This window comes from Phacochoerus africanus, chromosome 6, assembly GCF_016906955.1.
Source record: "Phacochoerus africanus isolate WHEZ1 chromosome 6, ROS_Pafr_v1, whole genome shotgun sequence".
Lineage (NCBI taxonomy): Eukaryota > Metazoa > Chordata > Mammalia > Artiodactyla > Suidae > Phacochoerus > Phacochoerus africanus.
Genome location: NC_062549.1, coordinates 57,983,395 through 58,006,270, shown reverse-complemented (window position 1 = coordinate 58,006,270; position 22,876 = coordinate 57,983,395). Strand labels below are relative to the sequence as shown.

General features: G+C 35.9%; 1 protein-coding gene across 3 annotated transcripts in view; it reads right to left on the bottom strand.

Moving 5' to 3' along the window:
* Window positions 1–10,234: 10,234 nt before the first annotated feature.
* Window positions 10,235–22,876, bottom strand: part of IL7 (interleukin 7) — a 58,498-nt gene continuing 45,856 nt past the window's right edge. The window contains exons 3-7 of one of the 3 annotated variants that reach the window (XR_007135433.1): window positions 18,781–18,861; window positions 17,699–17,830; window positions 14,263–14,316; window positions 11,555–11,881; window positions 10,235–10,615 (exon numbers count right to left, since the gene is read on the bottom strand). Coding sequence is in view for 2 of the 3 variants with exons in the window: in XM_047783699.1 (XP_047639655.1) it covers window positions 11,762–11,881; window positions 14,263–14,316; window positions 17,699–17,830; window positions 18,781–18,861 (387 nt within the window). In the remaining variant the exon portion in view is untranslated. Of the gene's footprint in view, window positions 10,616–10,872; window positions 11,882–14,262; window positions 14,317–17,698; window positions 17,831–18,780; window positions 18,862–22,876 lie in introns of those variants that run through there. The other 2 variants (XM_047783699.1, XM_047783701.1) reach the window with 2 other exon arrangements.

Here is a 22,876-nt window from a genome sequence, read left to right as displayed (position 1 = left end):
CTATGGTAATGGGAGAAATGCTTAAAACCATATTTTGTAGGAAGGATTCTTTAATAGATGGACACTTTCCCTCATCCCAACCCTGGTATTAGAAAATCATAAACTGAATTTAAAGAAGCATACTTGGAGTATAACTGTATCTATCTGGCAGGGCTAATTTGAGGATTATCAGCAATGAGTATAAAGTCTTTGCTACAATGTCTGACACTTAACAGGCTCTTAATAAATGATGTCAATTGTTTATGATGTAATTTTGGATGTACTTATATATGTTCCTCAAATATTTATTTAATTCATTTTATCTGCCAGGCACTGTTCTGGAGGCAGTGCACAAAACAGTCAAAAATGCCTGCCTTTTTGAAGTTCACCATCTAGTGGAGTAAAATTAAAAATAAAGAAGATAAATCAATAAATATATTTTACATTGGAATGCGATGAGTGCTGTGGCAGAAAATAAAGCAGGGAAGAGGTGATTAGAATGAGATGGGAGGGAGAGTGGAAGTCAGTCTCAATTATTTTTTTTCTCCTTTAAAAAGAAGAAAAATGCCCACACCTGCGGCATATGGAAGTTCCCAGGCTAGGGGTCGAATCAGAGCTGCAGCTGCCTACACAGCCTACACCACAGAGCCGCATCTGTGATCTAGGCTGCAATGCTACAGCGAAACTCGGGAATCTTAACCCACTGAGTGAGGCCGGGGATTGGGCACACATCCTCATGGATACTAGTCGGGTTCTTAACCCGCTGAGCCACAACAGGAACTCCAGGTTGCAATTTTAAATAGGGTTTTCAGGGATGATTGTATGGAGAATTGATAGTTGAACATACAGCTTAAAGAGGAGGACTGTTTATCCTGTTTCCTGCATTGAATGGTTTATTAGATTGCTCCTTCTAATTTTAAGTGCTTTCTGTTAAAGAGTACTGTTTAAACAAGTATGTAGAGGAGAGGAAAAAAGAGTATTTCATGCAGAAGATTAAAAAAAAGGTTCTGAGGTGGAATCCCAGTAATTGGAATGGTATGAGCAAGAAACAGAAAATTAGAAAATTAAGGTAGTCAGATTATATGTGCTACAGAGGCCACTAAAATGATTTTGGCTTACTCAATGTATGATAGAAATAGAGAGAGGTGAGGTGATCTGATTTAGGCATAAAATCTGAATATGTGTTCTTTGGTCCTAAATCATGGAGAAATAAAAGGCAAAAGAAAATTGTTGTCACCCATTCTACCCTAAAATGTCTCTCTTTCTCTCTCTATATGTATGTGTGTATATGTATATGTATATATATATATATATATAAAATTATCTTGAAACAAACTGAAATAAAACAAAACTTGAAATAAAAGGCAAAAGAAAATTGTTGTCACCCATTCTACCCTAAAATGTCTCTCTTTCTCTCTCTATATGTATGTGTGTATATGTATATGTATATATATATATATATATATAAAATTATCTTGAAACAAACTGAAATAAAACAAAACTTGAAATAAAAGGAAAAAGAAAATTGTTGTCACCCATTCTACCCTAAAATGTCTCTCTTTCTCTCTCTATATGTATGTGTGTATATGTATATATATATATATATATATATATATATATATATATATATATATATATAATTATCTTGAAACAAACTGAAACTTTCCACCCCACCTGAGAATAACACAAAAGGAGTTGTTTCCTCATTTCACAAGACTGTTCTAAGTCTCCTAATCTCCTGCTCATTAAAAATAAAGCCCTGTTTGTGACTGACTCAACTACTTTGTCTTATTTAGGGAGGCAAAATTTAGTCATTTACCTTCTTAATATAGTACCTAACTCTCAAACTTTCATTCTTATTTCATCAATATAAAATAATCTCAATATAACTTTCATATATAAGGGACAGGAATCCTTCTAAGATAATTGGAAGAGGGGGAAGGAGTTTAATACAAATGCATGCACATTAAACCTTAAAGGTATTCAGCTCCTGAGGAACCTCTAAGGATTGGTCGATCTGCCAGCCTCTGAGCTTCTCTTAGCTCATCTGTCCATTCTCTGTTGCCTGTTATCTTCACTCACTACTATGGTACCTGTTTTGTTTTCTCATTCCTTCAGCTTGCCAGTGCGTAACTTAATAAAACCTCTTTTTTAATTTATTTTTTTATTACTCAATGAATTTATTACATTTATAGTTGTACAATGATCATCACAATCCAATTTTATAAGATTTCCAACCCACAACTCCAGCTCATCCACCCACCCCCGAAACCGTCTCCTTTGGAGACCATAAGTTTTTCAAAGTTTGTGAGTCAGCATCTGTTCTGCAAAGAAGTTCATTCTGTCCTTTTTTCAGATTCCACATGTCAGTAAGAGCATTTGATGTTGGTGTCTCATTGTATGGCTTTAACATGAGAATTTCTAGGTCCATCCATGTTGCTAAAAATGCTGGTATTTCGTTCCTTTCAATGGCTGAGTAATATTCCATTGTGTATATGCACCACCTCTTCTTGATCCACTCCTCTGTCGATGGACATTAAAGTTGTTTCCATGTCTTGGCTATTGAAAATAGTGCTGCAATGAACATTGGAGTACCTGTGTCTTTTCAAGTCATGGTTTTCTCTGGATAGATGCCCAGGAGTAGGATTGCTGGATCAAATGGTAGTTCTATTTTTAGTTTTCTGAGGAATCTCCATACTGTTTTCCACAGTTGTTGCACCAATGTACAATCTCACCAACAGTGTACTAGGGTTCCTTTTTCTCCACATCCTCTCCAGCACTTATTGTTTGTAGACTTTTGGATGATGGCCATTCTGGCTGGTGTTAGGTGGTACCTCACAGTGGTTTTGATTTGCATTTCTCTAATGATGAGTGATGTTGAACACCTTTTCATGTGTTTTTTGGCCATCTGCATGTCTTCTTTGGAGAACTGTGTGTTTAGATCTTCTGCCCATTTTTGGATGGGGTTGTTTGTTTTTTTGGTATTGAGCTATAGGAGGTGTTTATAAATTTTGGAGATTAATCCCTTGTCAGTTGATTCATTTGCAAAGATTTTCTCCCATTCTATGGGTTGTCTTTTCATTTTGTTTAGGGTTTCCTTTGCTGTGCAGAAACTTTTAAGTTTAATTAGGTCCCATTTGTTTATTTTTGTTTTTATTGTCATTACTCTAAGAGGTGGATCTGAGAAGATGTTGCTGTTCATTTATGTCAGAGAGTATTTGGCCTGTGTTTTCCTCTAAGAGTTTTATAGTGTGTAACTTAATAAAATCTTAAAACTTCCTCTGTCAGTGGACATTTGGGTTGATTCCATGTCTTGGCTATTGTGAATAGGGCTGCAATGAACATGCAGGTGCATGTGTCTTTTCCAAGGAAGGTTTTATCTGGATATACGCCAAAGAGTGGGATTGCTGGGTCATATGGTAGTTCTATGTATAGTTTTCTAAGGTACCTCTATATGGTTCTCCATAGTGGTTGTACCAGCTTACATTCCCACCAACAGTGCAGGAAGTTTCCCTTTTCTCCACACCCCCTCCAGCATTTGTTATTTGTGGACTTATTAATGATGGCCATTCTGACAGGTGTGAGGTGGTATCTCATGGTAGTTTTGATTTGCATTTCTCTAATAATCAGTGATGTTGAGCATTGTTCCAAGTGCTTGTTGGCAATGTCCACTGACAGATGATTGGATTAGGAAGATGTGGTATATATACACAATGGAATACTACTCAGCCATAAAAAAGAACAACATAATGCCATTTGCAGCAACGTGATTGGAATTAGAGACTCTCATCCTGAGTGAAGTAAGAAAGAGAAAGACAAATACCATATGATATCACTTATCTGGAATATAATATACAGCACAAAGGAAACTTTCCACAGAAAAGAAACTCATGGACTTGCAGAATAGACTTGTGGTTGCCACAGGGGAAGGGGAGGGACTGGGAGCTTGGGGTTTAATAGATGCAGACTGTTGCCTTCAGGATGGATTAGCAATGAGATCCTTCTGTGTAGCACTGGGAACTATGTCTAGTCACTTATGATGGAACATGTAATGTGAGAAAAAAGAATGTATGCAATTGGGTCACCATGGTGTACAGTAGAAAAAAAATAATAAAAGTTTAAAAAAAAACTTCCTCTGTTTTTCAGACTCATTTGAGGCAAATTTATTTGGAATTTTGAATCAAATTTCTGGAGCAAAGCTATCAATTAGTTTTACTTTGGGCAGATGCCCTGTACTCTTTTCTCATTAGCTGGGAAACAGGCATGAGTACACAATGGTTAAGAACAGAGCCACCAGGCAGAAGTCATGGCTGGTAGAGGATCCCTTGCAGGAGAGGTGGACATGTCAGAGAATGATGGACATATTTAGAAAACAAATATGTGTATTTGTCATAGTCTTCAAACTAGGCAATTTGAAAACTCGTTGAAATGAAATTTTTTTTTCGTAGAAACCTATCAATAACTCTATTAGTATTATTATTCTAGCGCAATGATTCTCAATGACAGTTGAGAGACAAAGCCCCTGGAAAATATATGTATCCAAATCTTCTGATGATGGAATGGAGCAATGGATAGTTTAAAAAGGCAAATACATTTTACCTATTATTTTCATAAGCCAAACCTCAAAAAGTAAAGTTTAACAAAATCTGGCCTGGTGGGTCTATGCTGAAGGTAAATTAAGAATTTAAAAAGTGAAATTTTAGAAGTGTCTGCATTCATGGAAGACGTAACTTCTATTTGTAGATGACATGATTGTCTATGTAGAGAATCTCAAGAAATCCATCAAAAAAAGGAGAACTTGTAAGTTTAGTTCTAACAAGGTCATAGGATACAAGGACAATATACAAAAGTCAGTCAATCCTATATACCAGCAACAAGCAGTAGGAATTTGATTTTTAAAATATAATAGTATGCAGGTATGCATGTGAACACATACACACACAAATAGTTATGCATAAATTTGACAAAATATGTGTATGCTGAAAACTACAGAACACTGGTGGAAGAACTAAAAAATCTAAATAGAGGGGTTACTACTGTGGCACAACAGGATCAGTGGTGTCTCTGCAGCAGTAGGACTTAGGTTTGATCCCCACCCAGTCCCAGAACAGTGGGTTAAAGGCTCCTGCAGTTCCTGCAGTTGAGGCGTAGGTTGTAACGGCACCTCAGATCTAATCCCCCTGCCTGGTATCTCCATGTGCCGAGGGGCAGCCCAAAAAGAAAAAAAATTGTCCAAATAGAAAAATATACTGTGTTAATTCAAAGAATAATCAGTATAGATGTCAGTTCTCCTCAGTTGAATCTACGGACTCAATGCAATCTCAATCAAAATTCCAACAAGTTATGTTTGTTTGTGGTTTGACAGGCTGATTCTGAAATGTATATGGAGAATGCAAAAGACTTAGAATAGTCAAAACAATTCTGAAAAAGAAAAAAATTGGAGGACTCATTCAACCCAATTTCTAGATATTGTAAAGCCATTGTAGTCAAGTCAGTGTTGCGTAGGAGAAAAGATAGACATTTACATCATTGGAACAGGAGTTCTGCTGTGGCACAGCAGAAAGGAACCCAACTAGTATCCCTGAGGATGTGGGTTTGATCCCTGGCTCTGCTCAATGAGTTAAGGATCCGGTGTTGCCATGAGCTATGGTGTAGGTCACAGACGTAGGTCGCAGTCATGGCTCAGATCCCATGTTGCTGTGGCTGTGGTGTAGGCTGTGGTTGTAGCTCTGATTGGACCCCTAGCCTGGGAACTTTCATGTATGCTGTGGGTACAAACCTAAAAAAAAAAAAAGACAATAAATAAATAAATACAAATAGATCATTGGAACAGACTAGAGCATCCATAATTTGATCCACACAAATGCTGTCAACTGAATTTTATAAAAGCACAAAGTCTATTCAGTTGTTAAAGTATAGTCTTTTCAACAAATGGCAAACGATTGGATATCGATATGCAAAAAATGAACCTAAATATACACCTTATGTTAAAAAATAACTCAAAGTGAGTCATGGACCTAGCCTGACTATAAAATGTGTGACTTTAAAAACTTTGAGGACAGTGGTTTCAGCTGTCTCTCCAGGACATTTTGGCAATGGCTGGAGACATTTTTGATTGTCACTGCTTGCAGGAGGATACCATTGGTGTCTAGTGAGTAGAGACCAAGGATGCTGCTAAACATCCTACAATGTATAGCACAGATACACCCACAACAGGTAAAGCTAATTTTTTTGTTTGGATAAAGGTACTATGGTTTCTTAAGAGCATTAGAAGAAACTTGGTAAAGGGTATATGGTAACGTTGTACTGTATTTGCAACTCTTCTACACATCTGAAATTGTTTCAAACTACAAAGTAAAGTTTGTATATCACTACTTTAGAGCAACAGACAAGTTCAAAGTCAAATATTGGATCATCTCATAATTTATTTCTATCGCAGCATCATGCACTACGGTTGAAATAGTCTGTTTTGATCTCTGTTGCAAAATGACTTGAATCCTTCAATGAAATTTATTAAACTTGTAAACATTATCAGTCATACATTAAAAGTTAAATTTTTTAAGCCTAATAAAATACTTTTAAATTTCTTCCCTTCTAAAGGGGTCTTTCTTGATAATCTAACCTAAAATACCACCTCTCTTCACCAGTCTGTTTTTGTTTCCTTCTTCTCCATAATTTGTTTTCTGTAATAATTTTATTTACTTATTGTTTACTCTTTCCTTTCCTGGAATATAGGCTCCATAAGGGACAGACTTTATTGTACCCTTAGGACGAGGACTGTCACATTAGACATGGGTTTGTGTTCCATCTTCCTGTTAAGTGTTCTATGTTCAAAAATTGGAGCTTCCTCTTTAAACCCACTTGGCTGTGAATATATTAGTCCCAACCCTAGAATCTAATTTTACCTGAGTGAATATAACAACTTTCTCTTAAACAGAAAGATGTATTGGCCTACACATTTAAGATTTTTCACAGCAAAGGACAAATCCATTCCTTCCTTTCTGTTGGAATGCCAGTCAAGGAGATTCCAGGATAAATAATTATTTTGTATTTTTCTGGCAGATCTTTCTGGTTCTACTAGAAAGGTTTTTACCTCACCTTATTGCAAATCAATAATTTTAAATAAGTAAATTGAAAATAATTGCAAATAAACAAATAAATTTCAAATAATTGCAAATAAATCACTGGGCAAATCAAGCTCCTTTTATTTGTGATAGTATTTGGACCATTTCTAGAATAGTCTCTAAGATTTCTTCTGTCAATTAAACTTCTAAGTAAAATGTTCCTGCTGGAATCAGATTATTTCAGACATAAGAGAATCTGTGATAAGCATCAAAGATGGAAACTAGCAAACATGTCCATTTTCCACATGGTAGCACCTGGTAGGTTACTGAGTTATTTGTTAAGCTGAACAGTGGAAGCATGAATGAAATAATTGTCAATCCCACCTGGAAATGTATGGGAGGGTTTCAGAAAGGATGAGACCCTTAGAATGGGTCTCAAAAGAAAAGTAATAAATCAGCATGCAAGAGTAGCAAACATTAAATGGGAATATTGCCACTTACCTAAATTTTCATTTTAAATGTGATAGAAAATTAATTCACTTTTAGAATAGTCTCTTGAACAGTAAACTCTCTTCTGCTTAGAAAATTTCTTATACAGAAAAATATCCTTCTTTCTTACCATTTTATATGGAGAGATTGCAAATAAGCCCCAGTTTAATCCCAAACCGGAATAATCATTTTTGCATCTTTCTCAAATGATAATTTTGTGGATCTAGGTGAATCCACAAAATTAATGTCTAAATATACTTTAATATATAGACATTAAAAGCTGCTAGAATTGTCAATTATCAACATATATACCTATTTTGTTTCTTTTCTCCTGTGATATTTCCACAGACCTTATTTGGTCAGAATCAAGACTGAAATAAGGAGTTCCCACTGTGGCTTAGCAGGTTAAAAACCTGACATAGTGTTCTTGAGAATTCAGGTCTGATCCCTGGCCTTGCTCAGTGGGTTAAGGATCTGGCATTGCTGCAAGCTACAGTGTAGGTCACAGATCCAGTGTGGCCATGGCTGTGGTGTATGGTGTTACCATGACATGTGGTTTGAGAGCCCAACATGGTGTCTGTGGGGTTGAGGGTTTGATCCCTGGCCTCACTCAGTGGGTTAAGGATCTTGCATTGCTGTGGCTGAGGTGTAGGCTGGCAGTTGCAGCTCTGATTCGACCCCTAGTCCGGGAATTTCCATGTGCTGCAGGTGCCCTGTAAAGAAAAAATAAAAAAATAAAGGAAGAAATATTAATAGTAGAGGCAGACTTTGGAGATACTACTGGTTCAGTTCCTGACCACTTCAACAACACGACTCACATGAATATTTTTGGTTTCACAGTGCCTATAAAAGTCATGCTTACACTATACTGTAGTCAAGTATGCAATAGCATGTCTAAAAAAATATATATACATACCTTAAAAATACTTTTATCGAGTGGTTCCTGTAGTGGCTCAGCAGTAACTAACCCTAATAGTATCTATTAGGATGCAGTTTCCATCCCTGCTCAGTGGGTTAAGGATCTTGTGTTGCCATGAGCTGTGGTGTAGGTCACAGATGTGGCTTGGATCCTGCATTGCTATGGCTGTCGCAATAGGCCAGCAGCTGCAGCTCTGATTTGACCCCTAGCCTGGGAATTTCCATATAATATGGGTACAGCCCTAAAAGACAAAAAAAGAAAAAAATTATTATTAAAAATGCTAACTATCACCTGAATTTTCAGTGAGTCAAAATTTTCTAGTAACATCAATAGCAACATCAAAGATTACAGATCACCATAACAAAATATAAGTCTGAAATACCACAAGAATTACCAAAATGTGACCAACGACATGAAGCAAGCAAATGCTATTAGAAAAATGGTTGCAGATAGACTTGCTTAACACTGGGTTGCCACAAATTTTCAATGTGTAAAAAACCCAATACCTGCAAAGTGCAGTAGAGCGAATGAAGCACCATAAAACAAGGTCAGGCCTATCTAGAGTATCATGGATACCACAGCAACCAAGTAGAAAGGACCTGAGACGCCCCTTGAAGTTTGAGCAGGATCCGGATAGAATTTGAAAGAATTTTCTAGGCAGTACAAGCATAATGACTAAAGACATGAAGACTGCATGGACAGAGTATCATAAAGACTGTCTCAAAGGATGTGTGTTTCGAAGAAATATTTACAGTAGATTTGGTGAAGTGTCTTTCAATTGGCTATTCAGTGAAAGAAGCTTAAAGAAAAGCTTCTAGTTTTAGGAGAACTACCTTAATCCTGGAAAGAGTGTTTCCTTCAGCAGGTTCCTTGAAAGCTTGTTTTAAAAGACTTTTAACTGAATCCCTTTGTATAAAGCAATATTCCTCAAAGTGTGCTGGTTTTTGCATAAAAAAAGTGGTGTTATGTAGTCAAATTTTGGAAATGCTATATTATTGTTAAACTTTTTATAAAGCCATATGTATTTACAGAACTTTTAATATATGAATTTTGACTCTCCAAGAGAAAATAAATCTGACCTCAAACTCATAATTCTTTGGGTTTTTTTTTTTTTTTTTTTTAAGAATCAATAAGGATTAGGATTTTTTGGGGACAGTCTTCAGAAAATTCTGATTTAAAGCATCCACATACAGGGAGTTCCTCCTGTGGCTCAACAGGTTACAAACCCAACTAGTATCTATGAAGATGTGGATTAGATCTCTAGCCTTACTCAGTGGCGTTGCTATGAGCTGTGGCCTAAGTCACAGACATGGCTTGAATCTCGAGTTGCTGTGGCTGTGGTGTAGGCTGGCAGCTGTAGCTCTGATTCGATCCCTATCCTGGGAATTTCCATATGCCATGGGTATGGTGCAAAAACAAAAAAGAAAAAGAAAAGTCATCTGAAGAAAAAGCTTGGTAAATAATCATTTGCTCCTAAAACATGTCAACTCCCTTTATCAAAGTTAATAAAGAAAACCACACAGGAGTTACCATCATTTTTTTTTTTTTTTTTTTTGTTAACTGCCTCAGCAGTTAACAAACCCAACTAGTATCCACAAGGATGTGGGTTCAACCCCTGCCCTTGCTCAGTGGGTCAGGGATCTGGCATTGCCATGAGCTGTAGTGAAGTCCATGGACTCGGCTCAGATCTGGCTTTGCTGTGGCTGTGGTGTAGGCCGGCAGCTGCAGCTCTGATTCCACCCCTAGCCTTGGAACTTCCACATGCTGGGGGTGGTGCGGCCCCCTCCCCCCCAAAAAAAAAGAAAGAAAGAAAAAGAAAACCGAACAGAAGACATAGTTGGTTCAAAGCCTTGTTAATGAGGTTGTCAGTGGATTCAGTACAATTGTTTATACAATTCTATGCAGCTGTTCGGTCCAGTGAGGAGGAAACTCCATGTGGTTGATGAGAGTGAGAGACAGACACCAACAGAGAGGAAGGTCTTACCTCCACACATTGAGGATGGCACCTGAGCATCGTCTGCAGACCAAATAAAGCCAGTCAGAGCTTAACCAGGTGGTGATGAGGCGGTGGTGGTTGTTTTAGAACTCTGGCCTGCCTAGAATAGTGTTTTCAGTTCCTTTTGTAAGTATGTGAAGACTGTTGGCAAACTTTTCTAAACAGGATCTGTTTAAAAGAAACGAGTTTCTTTTAAAGGACCAAAATTTAGCATACAGATAAAGTAGTAGCGTTCCTGTTCTTACATAGTTTGGGGCTCCCAGTGTCACGTACATTCTTGATAATAAGACTTGAGAGTCATGTTTCAATGAGAGTGAGAAATCAAATACTTGCACAACACCAAATATCCTGGTCTTCAAAAATCCTGTTGGGATTCATTAAGTGAATTGGACAGTGTTAACACATAGATCATTTATTATCACAGGAGAAATGCTATCCAAAGGAAGCAATTTGTAATATGGTATGAAACTATTTTATATACAGATATACTGTCAAAATTAAATATACAGTCCATTAATTAAAAGGCTAACATATATTATTCTCTTAAAAATATACTTCCCAAATGGCAAACTCATTTAGACAATTTTTATTACACATAAATGACAAAAGTAATTCAGTACTATGGTTTAGCATCCTTGGAACAGATGACTTTTTTGTGAAATTATTCTTTATTTTCATTTTAAAACATTTGCTGAATCATTTATTAAAGGCACTGTGTTATACATTCATGTTTAATTACATCTCTTGATACCTCTCTTAAGTATCATGGACTCCTTTCTTATGCTTACTGCTTCTTTAAGGTGCATGACTCTTGTTCTCATGCACCTTATCCGTATCTCACTGTTAACCTGGAAACACTTCTAGCACAGAAGACAATTTCCACTCTCATTGCAGTATACCGATGCATAGTGGGCCATGAAACTATTTTGGCAATAATTCAATGTTGATTTTTAATCCTTGTACCCTGTATATACTTCATAGAACTTACATGTCTTCTTCTGAACATTTTAAACAGATTTAAAAAGTATCATTGCAACTAATATCTTACATGGATTGTCTTACTAAAATCAGCTGGGAATTAATACCAATTGGTACATGTCCACATACATGTGCAACAGTTTGTTGATTGCAGCATTCGGTTTCCATTGTTTATGTCCATCTTCTAGCACTAGTATTAATGTAATCCATTCCATTTTTACCATCATGCGTTCAGTCACTTCCAGGAGGCACTTTACCCCGGGGAATTGCATGAGCAGATAGATTCTTGGAGGATACATAAAACTCTTGAGTTTTTATATTGCCACTCCGTATCTCTCAATATTCTTTAGCACCCCTCAAAATTTTATTCCAACATGTTTTTATCTTCTGCAGTAGTATCTTTAAGAAACACAAGTCCCCCTGTCTTTTCTGTTCCTTTAAAAATTTATTTTCTTCCTAGAGAAATACATTTAAAAAAAGTTTTAGGTCCACATTTTCATAAAAATACACATTTTAAGATATTCAACCTTTAATTCCCATCAGGCTAAGTAATAATGAAAATTTTGTTTAATTAAAAAGGAGAGTCTTGCAAGATTTTTTTTTTAAAACTATGATTTGTAACTATAATTGTGCTCAGTGATGTGTAGGTTGTTGTGGTTTAAGATTTAAGACGAATGAAAAAGCTACATCAGGTGGCTGCTCCTTTCACCGCTACAATAGTGGCTATAAAATGCTGTTTAAACTTTGGCGGGAAAAAAAAAAAAAAAGAATCCTGTGAAAAAGGAAATGAAGGAAAACTCAAAAATAAATAAATAAATAAATAAACTTTGGTGAATAAGCTTTCTAGATTCCTCAATTGAGTTTTTAAAATGGAAAAAATATTTTTATGGGAAGGCTAATTAATACTGAAAAGAATCCTGAGAATAGTAATACTGAAAAGTTTAGTCTGGCAAAGGTAATTAAAAAGGATATGCCTGATTAAGCCTGTGCCCTTGTCTTCACTAGAGAATGGGAGATGACTGCCTAATAAGCTAATTTTTAGCTCCTGATAAAAATCTTCAAAAGGGCTACCTGCACAGCCTATAAAAAGTGGAGAAAGAAATACTGCACATGGAGCAGACATAAGGGAGTGGCTGTGCACATACTCAGTTATACTCCTGTGAGTCCCTGGGCTTTGGATCTCAAAGCATAGGGTAGAGGCATTCTTCATTTAGGTAACAGGCAATTCCTGGGTGTTCTCTAGGTCAAGTATTGAGCTCAGTGCTTTACCTACATTGTTTCATTTTTATCTACTTAATAACTATGAACTTGAACTGAGCAGCAGAGAGGATACCTAAACTGCACAGTCACATGTCAAGTGATTATAATGAGTGGGTCTTGAGCTTGTTTGTTCTGTTTGTAGTTTAGTCACAAATTCAGATTTCCTTTATATATATTATATATTCAGTAACACAAACACATACCCTTTAAATAATGCACTTAAGAAATTAGATAACAGATTTCAAAGACAAATATGAAGGAGCATTTCTCCTATTCTTCTTAACGAAGGTTCCAGGACATCTTCAAGAAGTACAAATTGAAGTTTGTGTGACTTAAGCAGATTTGAAATACAGAGATGTGAGAAAAAATTTCATGACTTTTCCTCAAAGACCAAGACTGAACATTCATTAAAAAGATAAAAAAAAAACTAAGAACCATGATTTTGCCTCTGCAATCCTGGGAACACAATTGTTACCTCTGTTTTCTAACTTTCTTTCCAAGTTCCCTCAGCCTCAATGTATTTATACTGCTCATGGATTCATTTCAGCTATTTCACTTCAGGTGGAATTCCTAGACTTTCCTGAGTTCCAAGGTGTGCAGACTCACCCTACTTCTCTAAGAGGAATAAAGAATTTCCACACTGCCATATATATTTTGGTCAAATGACATAATAATAATGGAAATGTGAAAGAAGAATCTGTCACTCTCATGAACAGGTCTCATATACAGGTCTGTTCATTTTTCTCTCATCCTAGTTAATATTTATTTCATTTTTATGTCTAATTAGAAGTAATTAAATATTCTGACTTATAAATATATATTGCTATATAATTTGTGCAATACTATCTAACAGTAGTGTGCAAATGTATATAAATATAGAATATTTATATACTATTATACATATCCAGTATATATTGTACACTCTACCTATACTAGTAAAATAGGTATAAAATGAGTTCTCATTTTTAATTTGCATTTCTTTACTAGGGTGGATTTTTTTCTTCATATCTTTTCTTTTCTTTGTTTAGGGCCACATCTGTCATATATGGAAGCTCCTGGGCTAGGGGTCAAATCAGAGCTGCAGCTGCTGGCCTATGCGACAGCCACAGCAATGCCAGATCCAAGCCACGTCTGCAACCTACACCACATCTCGCAGCAATGCTGGATCCTTTAAACCACTGACCAAGGCCAGGGATTGAACCCGCATCCTCATGGATACTAGTCGGGTTCTTAACCTGCTGAGCCACAATGGGAACTCCCAAATCTTATTTTCCAGCTTATTTTCTCCTATATAGTTTGTTCATGTCCTTTGCCTATTAACTATTAATGTTTTAATTTTGCTTCTTTAAAAAAAAAAACCTTCCAACATTTTCCCTAGCTTCTTTAATTTTAAAATAGTTGTTTCTAAAAAGTACAACTTAAAGAGATCCAATTTCTAAGGGACACCTCCCTTCTTTTACCACTATTATGATGAATATTTTCAAAACCAACCATATAAAAGGAAACAATTCAAAGAGAAACAGAAAGGAATTGAGTAAAAAGCTGATAAAAAGAGAAAAATATACAATCACTCTTACCAAATTCTTAGTGGGTTGGGCTTCACCCAGGGAAGGTGGTTTTCTTCCTTTAACCTTAAGAACAGAATCACATTTACAGTAGTGGTTATGAATCCTTTATTGTTCTTCCCACTAATATAATAGCTAATTTTCATATTACTCTCAGCTCTTCTAATCTATTTGAGAATCTACTTTAAATTAATTATTGTTCATCTGGCAGAATACTAATTTCATTTAGAAATAGAATGATAGGGAAAAGAAAGAAACAAGAGAGGTCAGTCTTCTGAATAATTTGGATCCATAATTTTGCAGGTTTGTGCAGCACTATGTTAACTGCTGTGAGGTGTGAAAAATTAATATAGAAGAGGGTATGCTAACAGAGACAAAACTACAGCTTTAATCAACGTGAAAATAACATTAGCATTAAATTATTAACTTTTAACTATACATTTTTTTAAAATTTTCCCACTGTACAGCAAGGGGATCAAGTTATCCTTACATGTATACATTACAATTACATTTTTTCCCCACCCTTTGTTCTGTTGCAACATGAGTATCTAGACAAAGTTCTCAATGCTACTCATGTTCAACATACACAAATCAATCAACATCATACACCACATTGACAAAAGAAAAGTCAAAAATCATATGATCATCTCAATAGACGCAGAAAAAGCATTTGACAAAGTCCAACATCCATTCATGATCAAGACCCTCGCCAAAGTGGGTATAGAGGGAACATGCCTGAATATAATCAAAGCCATTTATGATAAACCCACAGCAAATATAATCCTCAATGGGGAAAAACTGAAAGCCTTCTCACTCCAATCTGGAACAAGACAGGGATGCCCACTCTCACCACTGCTCTTCAACATAGTTTTGGAAGTCCTAGCCACAGCAATTAGACAAACAAAAGAAATAAAAGGCATCCATATAGGAAGAGAAGAGATCAAACTGTCACTGTATGCAGATGACATGATACTATACATAGAAAACCCTAAGGACTCAACCCCAAAACTACTTGAACTGATTCATAAATTCAGCAAAGTAGCAGGATATAAGATTAACATTCAGAAGTCAGTTGCATTTCTGTATACCAGCAATGAAATATTAGAAAAGGAATACAAAAATATGATACCTTTTAAAATTACACCTGACTATACATTTTATTAAGCTTTACCCATCAGAAGCAAAATGAAATAAACAACAGTAAAAAGCTTGAAGCACATCCAACTCATGAAGAAAATGCAATATAGCTGACCATCTTTAACATTTTGCTTCATCATTTAAAAAAAATTAGATTGTATCAGGTGAATTTTATAGCATGTTTTATTTAATTTCAAGATTTAAATTATTTGTATATTTTCTTTTTCTGCAATTAGTTGATTTTGGAATTTGGTGATCAACGCAAAGCTCAACATATGAGAGAAAGAATTGCAAATATATGGTCTACCTCCAACCCTTAACTCTTCCTGGGCCATGAGGCGATATCACTCATTTGCTTTGCAGTCTTTTCATTCAAGCCCTGACTTGAGGCTTTTACTCGGCAGAAAATTTCCAACAGTCACTACTAAGCAATTAGATGGGTAAGCAACATGAAATGTATTTGCTACTCTCCTGTTAAACAGTCCAGTAGTCCTTTGGTATTTGTGGGGAATTGGTTCCAGGACCCTTGCGGATACCAAAATCCAGGGATAGATCCTTAGGTCCCTTCTATAAAATTGTGTAGTATTTGCATATAACCTATGTACATACTCCTGTATACTTTAAATTATCTCTAGATTACTTATAACACCTAATACAATGCAAATGCTATGTAAATAATTGTAAACACAATGTAAATGCTGTGTAAATAGTTGTCAATGTGGTTCAACAAATTCAAGTTTTGTTTTTTGGAACTTTCTAGAATTATTTTTTTATGTTTGATCTAAAGTTGGTTGAATCGAAGGATGCAGAACCCGCGGATATGAAGGGCTGTCTGTACTTTAAATCACTATAAATAAGGATTAAAAGCTGGTAGGCTAGGAGTTCCCATTGTGGCTCAGTGGTTAACAAATCTGACTAGAAACCATGGGGTTTCAGGTTCGATCCCTGGCTTTGCCCAGTGGTTGGGGATCCGGTGTTGCTGTGAGCTGTGGTGTGGGTCGCAGATGCGTCTCGGATCTTGCATTGCTGTGGCTCTGGTGTAGACCAGCGGCTACAGCTCCGATTGGACCTCCTAGCCTGGGAGCCTCTATATGCCGCAGGAGCAGACCAAGAAATGGCAAAAAGACAAAAAAAAAAAAAAAAGCTGGTAGGCTAAAACATAAAGTGTTCACATATCTTAAGGTTGATCTTGAAGGATGCACAGAACAGGATAGATCAGATTTACAGAAAAGAGAACAGGAGAAATTCCATATCATTGACTAACATTGGTAAGGGGAAAAGACTGGAAATAAGCTTGACAAATCCACAACCCTAGGAGGAGACTGGTTTGCATCAAGTAAATACATAATGATAAAGGAAGTGGTCCAACCTTTATTATCTTATGGCCCAACATATATCGACACTGTCAATAGGGTTCAAAGACAATCTTACCATTTTCCCTTCTGCGGGCAACTAATAATATTTAAAATTAAAAACACAACACGTTTTCTATCATAAAAATATTTAAAGTTTTTTTTTTTTTTTTGTAATTGCAAGAAATCTTTTGGCTTTGTGTGGCCAAAAGCGGGAGTAATTATCATCATCACCATTATCATCATTAAACATTTATTGAAATATTTTAGTACTAAGCATGATATATAAATTATGCCATTTAACCTTTCAATATCCTTAATGTAGATACTATATTTTTCTCCATTTTGCAGTTGAAGAAACTGTTGTCTAGTCTCAATAGCTTCAGAATTTTTTGTTGTTGTTAACTGCTAGCAGAGAAGTAGGAAAAAATTAGCCCTGTATTAATCAAAATTATTGAGGTACAAATATTGAAAATTGGACATAAATATACCCAGTTTTTATACGCAAAGATATTTGTGAAATACATTTGATTACCTGTTTTATTGTCTGATATCTTATAAATATGTATATATATGGATTAAAATTGAGATGTTTTAGAAATAAAAATTTACCATTCCTTACCCTACTTATCACACTAGCCTCTTTGGAAGTTATTATGGCATGAAATATGCTTTCATTTACTTATTTACTTTCTTTTTTTAAATTGAAGTAGAGTTGATTTACAATGTTGCTTTCATTTATTTTTAGTCCCCTTTTATAAACAATTTATTTGCCCTAACCAAGAGATGAATAGGTACTTTGCAAGTTGAAACTTTCCTCTTCCAGAATTATGCAAATGTATTTCAACTTTTGTATAAGCACCTAGATTTCTATGCTAATGGATATGGACATACAAGAATGATAATAGCCTATCTCAGAAGTTTATATTTTTGTTCAAAGTAAACAGTACTCCGCTTACCTTGCTGGTGCAGTTGAACAGTGTTAATGTGCCCTGTGAAACTGTTGATAGATGGTGATTGAACTCCTCACTGATATTCATTTTAATAAATTGCTTCAACTTTCGAGCAGCACGATATAAAAATGAAGCTTCCTATTACAGAAAAAACATCAGAAGAGCCGTGGTTCATATAAAACAATAAGAAATGATAAGCTTTCCTGAGAAGCCTAAAGCCAGGACTGTATTTCTAAATAATGCCCCACCTCCACCCCAGTTTTCTTCTATTCCAGTTAATCACATGACTGACACGTACTGAGCCTGAAACTGTTTAGCTCCAAGGGGACAGCCTAAAGTACCCAGAACTTAGTTTAATAATTACCTGATTTTTAAAGTCTCCTTTCTTTGTTATGTATGATCTTATTGCTTATGAGTGAACGTAGCATAAGTTTATTCAGTTTTAAACAAGATAACTAAAGGAGAGGGCTTCTGGAAGCAACAATAATGAAAGGTATGTGTGTTTTTTTTTAATTGTTACTGCTTTTGCCCTTTTTGAGCTGTGGATGGGTAGCTGGCAATGAGAAAATAAAGGGACTATTCACCCAAAACCAGTTTTTCAAATATTTAACTAATATTTATAATTTTTTAAAATATAATTTAAGGACATATTATCATGTCATGAGGTTAACTCAGCCATTGTGAGGATAAGCAAATATTTAAAGGGAAAAAGTTTCAAAATGCCTTCAACTAAATTTACACATTACTTATGTTTGTGTGTGTGCAGTCATTCTGACAAGCATTTTCTTGCATAAAAGTTTCAGAAATAAGAGCTATATGTCTATGAATTCAGCAGTTCTTCTAGTATTTTCAAGATGAAAAATAAAATGCTAAAATTGAAAGGAATATTTACCAAATGGCACAGGGCTTTTTGTAGAATAAAAGTACAAAAGAGCACAGTATAACTTAATATGTCAGCGGGAGTTATCAGGTTAGAACCAAAAGGCTATGTTATTAATATAATCAATATAATTAACAGAGATACAAAAATATAAGCTTCTGTGAAATCAAGCTTGAATGACATATAAACTCCAAATAATTGTCATTACCTTATTATCATCACATGAATGTTTTTTTAAAAAGTTAGGTTCGTTATTCAGGCAATTGCTATCAAAGTCTATCATCCTGTCCTGTAATAAATGATATAAAATAATACGGTTAAACTGGGGATTCTTCTGGTAAGTAGTAATTATAAAAATAACAAACTTATAATACTTGGTATTTATGTGTGCATTTTAAGGAAAGTAACTTCAGCTTGGCTCAGCTGACTAGGCACAAAGATAATTTTTTATAGTTGAAGAATAAATAAATATACCAACCCTCCGATATTTAGAGCTTCCCCACACTCCACAGTTTAATTCCAGAAATCACTGGGAGAATCTGGCTCATTTGGCAAAATAAAAGTACCTGTTTCAGAAGTTATACTATATAGACACAGTATTATGGATTTTGAAATCATGAAGTTGAGATGTGTTTAAGAAGTTGTTGGGTCCAATTTCCTGCCACTAGCAGCAAAGGGAATTTATATTAGAATGAAGGGAAAGCCCCTTCAATAACCTTCTTCTCTCTCAGTGAGAATAAGGTTAAACTTCGCTTTACAGCACTGTAAACAATCCAGTTTGGGATATTTGAGGGAGAACTTCACTGAGAAAGAGTGAGATTAAATCAGTGTGTTGTGATATACAAATGGGAAGACAGACCAGCACATTCTCATTTTTCTTTTCTAAGGAACATAGTGTTAGAATGTGGGGATTACCTGAATCAAGAACGTAGTTGACATAGTGAGGGAGGACTAGCTTAAGGATTCGGATTGTTCACACACAGGGTTAGAGGAGCTCTGTCCAGCAAGCTAGCAATTCCATGCTATCAGAGCTTCTAAAGGACTTCAGGCAATCTTAGCCTATGTGTTGTCATCAAAGAAACAGATTACGAAGTGGAGTAATGGCAGGATTCAGTCATAGGTTTCCAATCTTCATCTGCCTCTCAGAGAAGTGTGCATGATTCTTCTCGCCCTTGGAGAGCATAAATGGTCTCTGGGTTTATCTGACTTTCAATGTATACATTATCTCGTTTACCTATAGGCATTAGAGCCTAAACACGTAATCATTCATTTAACCATTCAACACTTATTACAGGCCAACGTGCAAGGTCCTCTGCCAAGCTGGATGGGGAAACAAATACCAGAAAATAAATCCCATTCTCTTGTACTGTTTGATATAAAGGGTGAATGCTGTGTCCTTTAGACACTTTCATATAATTTCTCTCTCTCTCTCTTTTTTTGTCTTTTTAGGGTCACACCTGCAGCATATAGAGGTCCCCAGGCTAGGGGTCGAAGCGAAGCTACAGCCGCCGGCCTATGCCACTGCTACAGCAATGCAGGATCCGAGCTGCGTCTGTGACCTACACCACAGGTCTCGGCAATGCCGGATCCTTAACCCACTGAGCAAGGTCAGGGGTTGAACCTGCATCCTCGTGGATATTAGTCAGATTCATTAACCACTAAGCCATGATGGGAACTCCTCACATCATTTCCTACCTTTGGAAAAGTATGCTACGTAAACAGATTTGTCAGTGCCAACCATCTCAGTCATACTGCAAATACCTCAAGTTCAAAGAGATTTATTTTTCAATACCTATTCTCATGTTACCCTTACACACAGTCTAGAAAAGGTAGTGGAGAATTAATGTTTTCGTATTAAATCATTTTTCTATTGATTTGCATTTAACATCAAGAAGGACAATAAATCATGCATACATTTCTGATAAAATATACATTTTGGGAGTTTCTGTTGTGGCTCAATAGGTTAAGAACCCAAAATAGTATCCCTGAATATGCAGGTTCAATTCCTGGCCTCAGTCAGTGGTTTAAGGATCCAGCATTGCCACAAGCTCTGGTATAGGTCATGGGCGTAGCTCAGATGCTACACTGCTGTGGCTGTAGCGTAGGCTGGCAGCTGCAGCTCAGATTTGACCCCTAGCCTGGGAACTCCATTTGTTGCAGGTGTGGCTGTAAAAAAATAAAATAAAAATAAAATATACATTTTGTTTATGCCATCCTTCAGCAAAAGAAGATAAAATGTGCAGCTAATCTGTATGATTCTTTCCAATTTACCGAATATATGAATTAGTACCTATTAGAACATTTTAACAAATTTCATGACACAGGAATATTTGAAAATCCATATTAGTTAAATCATTGCTCCAAGTATTTAATAAAACTCATTTTGGATAGACACAGAAAGCTAATGTTATACCAGGGTGATTTGTTTGCCAAATGTTTGCAGTAGTAGATAAAGTTGTTACTTAAAAAGCTGACTTAAAAGGCTGACACCTAGAAAAGTCACAATTATAATTGACTAAACTTTAGTGCATTTTATGAATAAATTTAACATGAGTGTACAGGAGTGCCAATTACAGTTGCTTTCTGAAGTTGTTTTCATTTAAGCCCTATGAGAAGGATGACTCAAACAAGATTTCTAGAATCATGGGGTTGAAAGAACCGTATATATCCATCTTTTGATTTAACAAATAGTAGAATTATTTATCAGTAGTGCTTTCTTATAGATGTCCTAACATATTTGAATATTTATTCATATTTATTATGGATATGAAAAATCACAAGAGATAAGTGAAAAGCACACTGACTATGAACTCAATATTTTCCAGTATAAACCACTGTTATGTAAGTTGTTCCTAAAATACATGTCCTTTTGATTTGCAGAATTATATCTTCTTTCATTTAGCATGGTTTTCGTCTATCTTTGAATTTTTTTCTATTGCATTTGTAGCAGTCTCTTCCTCAGAAATACTAAATATGTACACAATAGATATTCTTTCTTTTATTTTTTTTGGCTGTACCTGAAGCATATGGAGCCTGGGCCAGGAATCGAACCTGAGCCACAGCAGCAACCCAAGCTGCTGCAGTGACAACACAGGATCCTTAACTTACTGCACCACAAGAGAACTCCCACAATAGATTCTCTATTTCACTTTACCTTTTCCATATTTATCTTTGATTTTTAAAAATTCCATTTTGTCTGCTTTTTTTCCAAATAATTCTTCCATATGCCTGTTCTAATGGGGTACTCACAGTCACATGTGCTGTACTCTAAATAAACTAATGTCTATTTATAGCCTATAAATGATTCTTATCAGCATCTACATAACTGATGGCTATCTCTTTTCTATTCTTCTCCTATTCATTTTATAGATCTGGGCCTACAGATTGGGGTTTTCAATGAAAAAGAAAGATTCAATCTCATGTCTTAGCATTCTTTTTTTTTTTTTTTTTGTCTTTTCTAGGGCCGTACCCGCGATCATATGGAGGTTCCCAGGCTAGGGGTCTAATCAGAGCTGTAGCCACTGGCCTACCCCACGGCCACAGCAATGCCAGATCCGAGCCGTGTCTGTGACCTACACCACAGCTCACGGCAACTCCGGATCCTTAACCCACTGAGTGAGGTCAGGGATTGAACCCGCAACCTCATGGTTCCTAGTGGGATTCGTTAACCACTGAGCCACGACAGGAACTCCGTCTTAGCATTCTTTAAAAATGAATTTGGTCTCTACAGAAATACTCTTCATTTCTGATTATCACTATCACAACCTCCCCATGGCCCAAAGCCTTGCAGCACATAAAGACACATTTGGAGAACCTTTTGAAAAGTGAGACTTATTTTTAATGAAATCTGTATTCTGTATGAAATTTGAAAAGGTCTATACTGTTCTTGGAATCCTATTTCAAATGTTATAAATTTTACTATTTGTCAGGTAGCTTACCAGATTATAGTACAAACTGGCAGTTGATTTCTAGGTTAAATGAAAAGTCATTCACTTATTCTTCAATCAAATACTTGCTGAGCATCTACCACGTGCCATATAGTAGTGGAGATAGGACTGTGATGAAAATCACAGATAGTTCCTTCCTTCAAGAAGGTGACTGTCTGGTGGTAAAGATAGACACCAATCCAATAACCACAATCAAATCCCAACTTGATAATTGTTATGAATAAAAGGTCTATGCTATAACAAAGCCCTATACAAGATTTTACTTAGGAATCTAGGTGAAGAATTCTCTGAGAAAGAAACACTTAAACTGAGTTCTGAAGCATAAGTAAACCAGAGAAAGAGAAAAGAGAGGAAGAT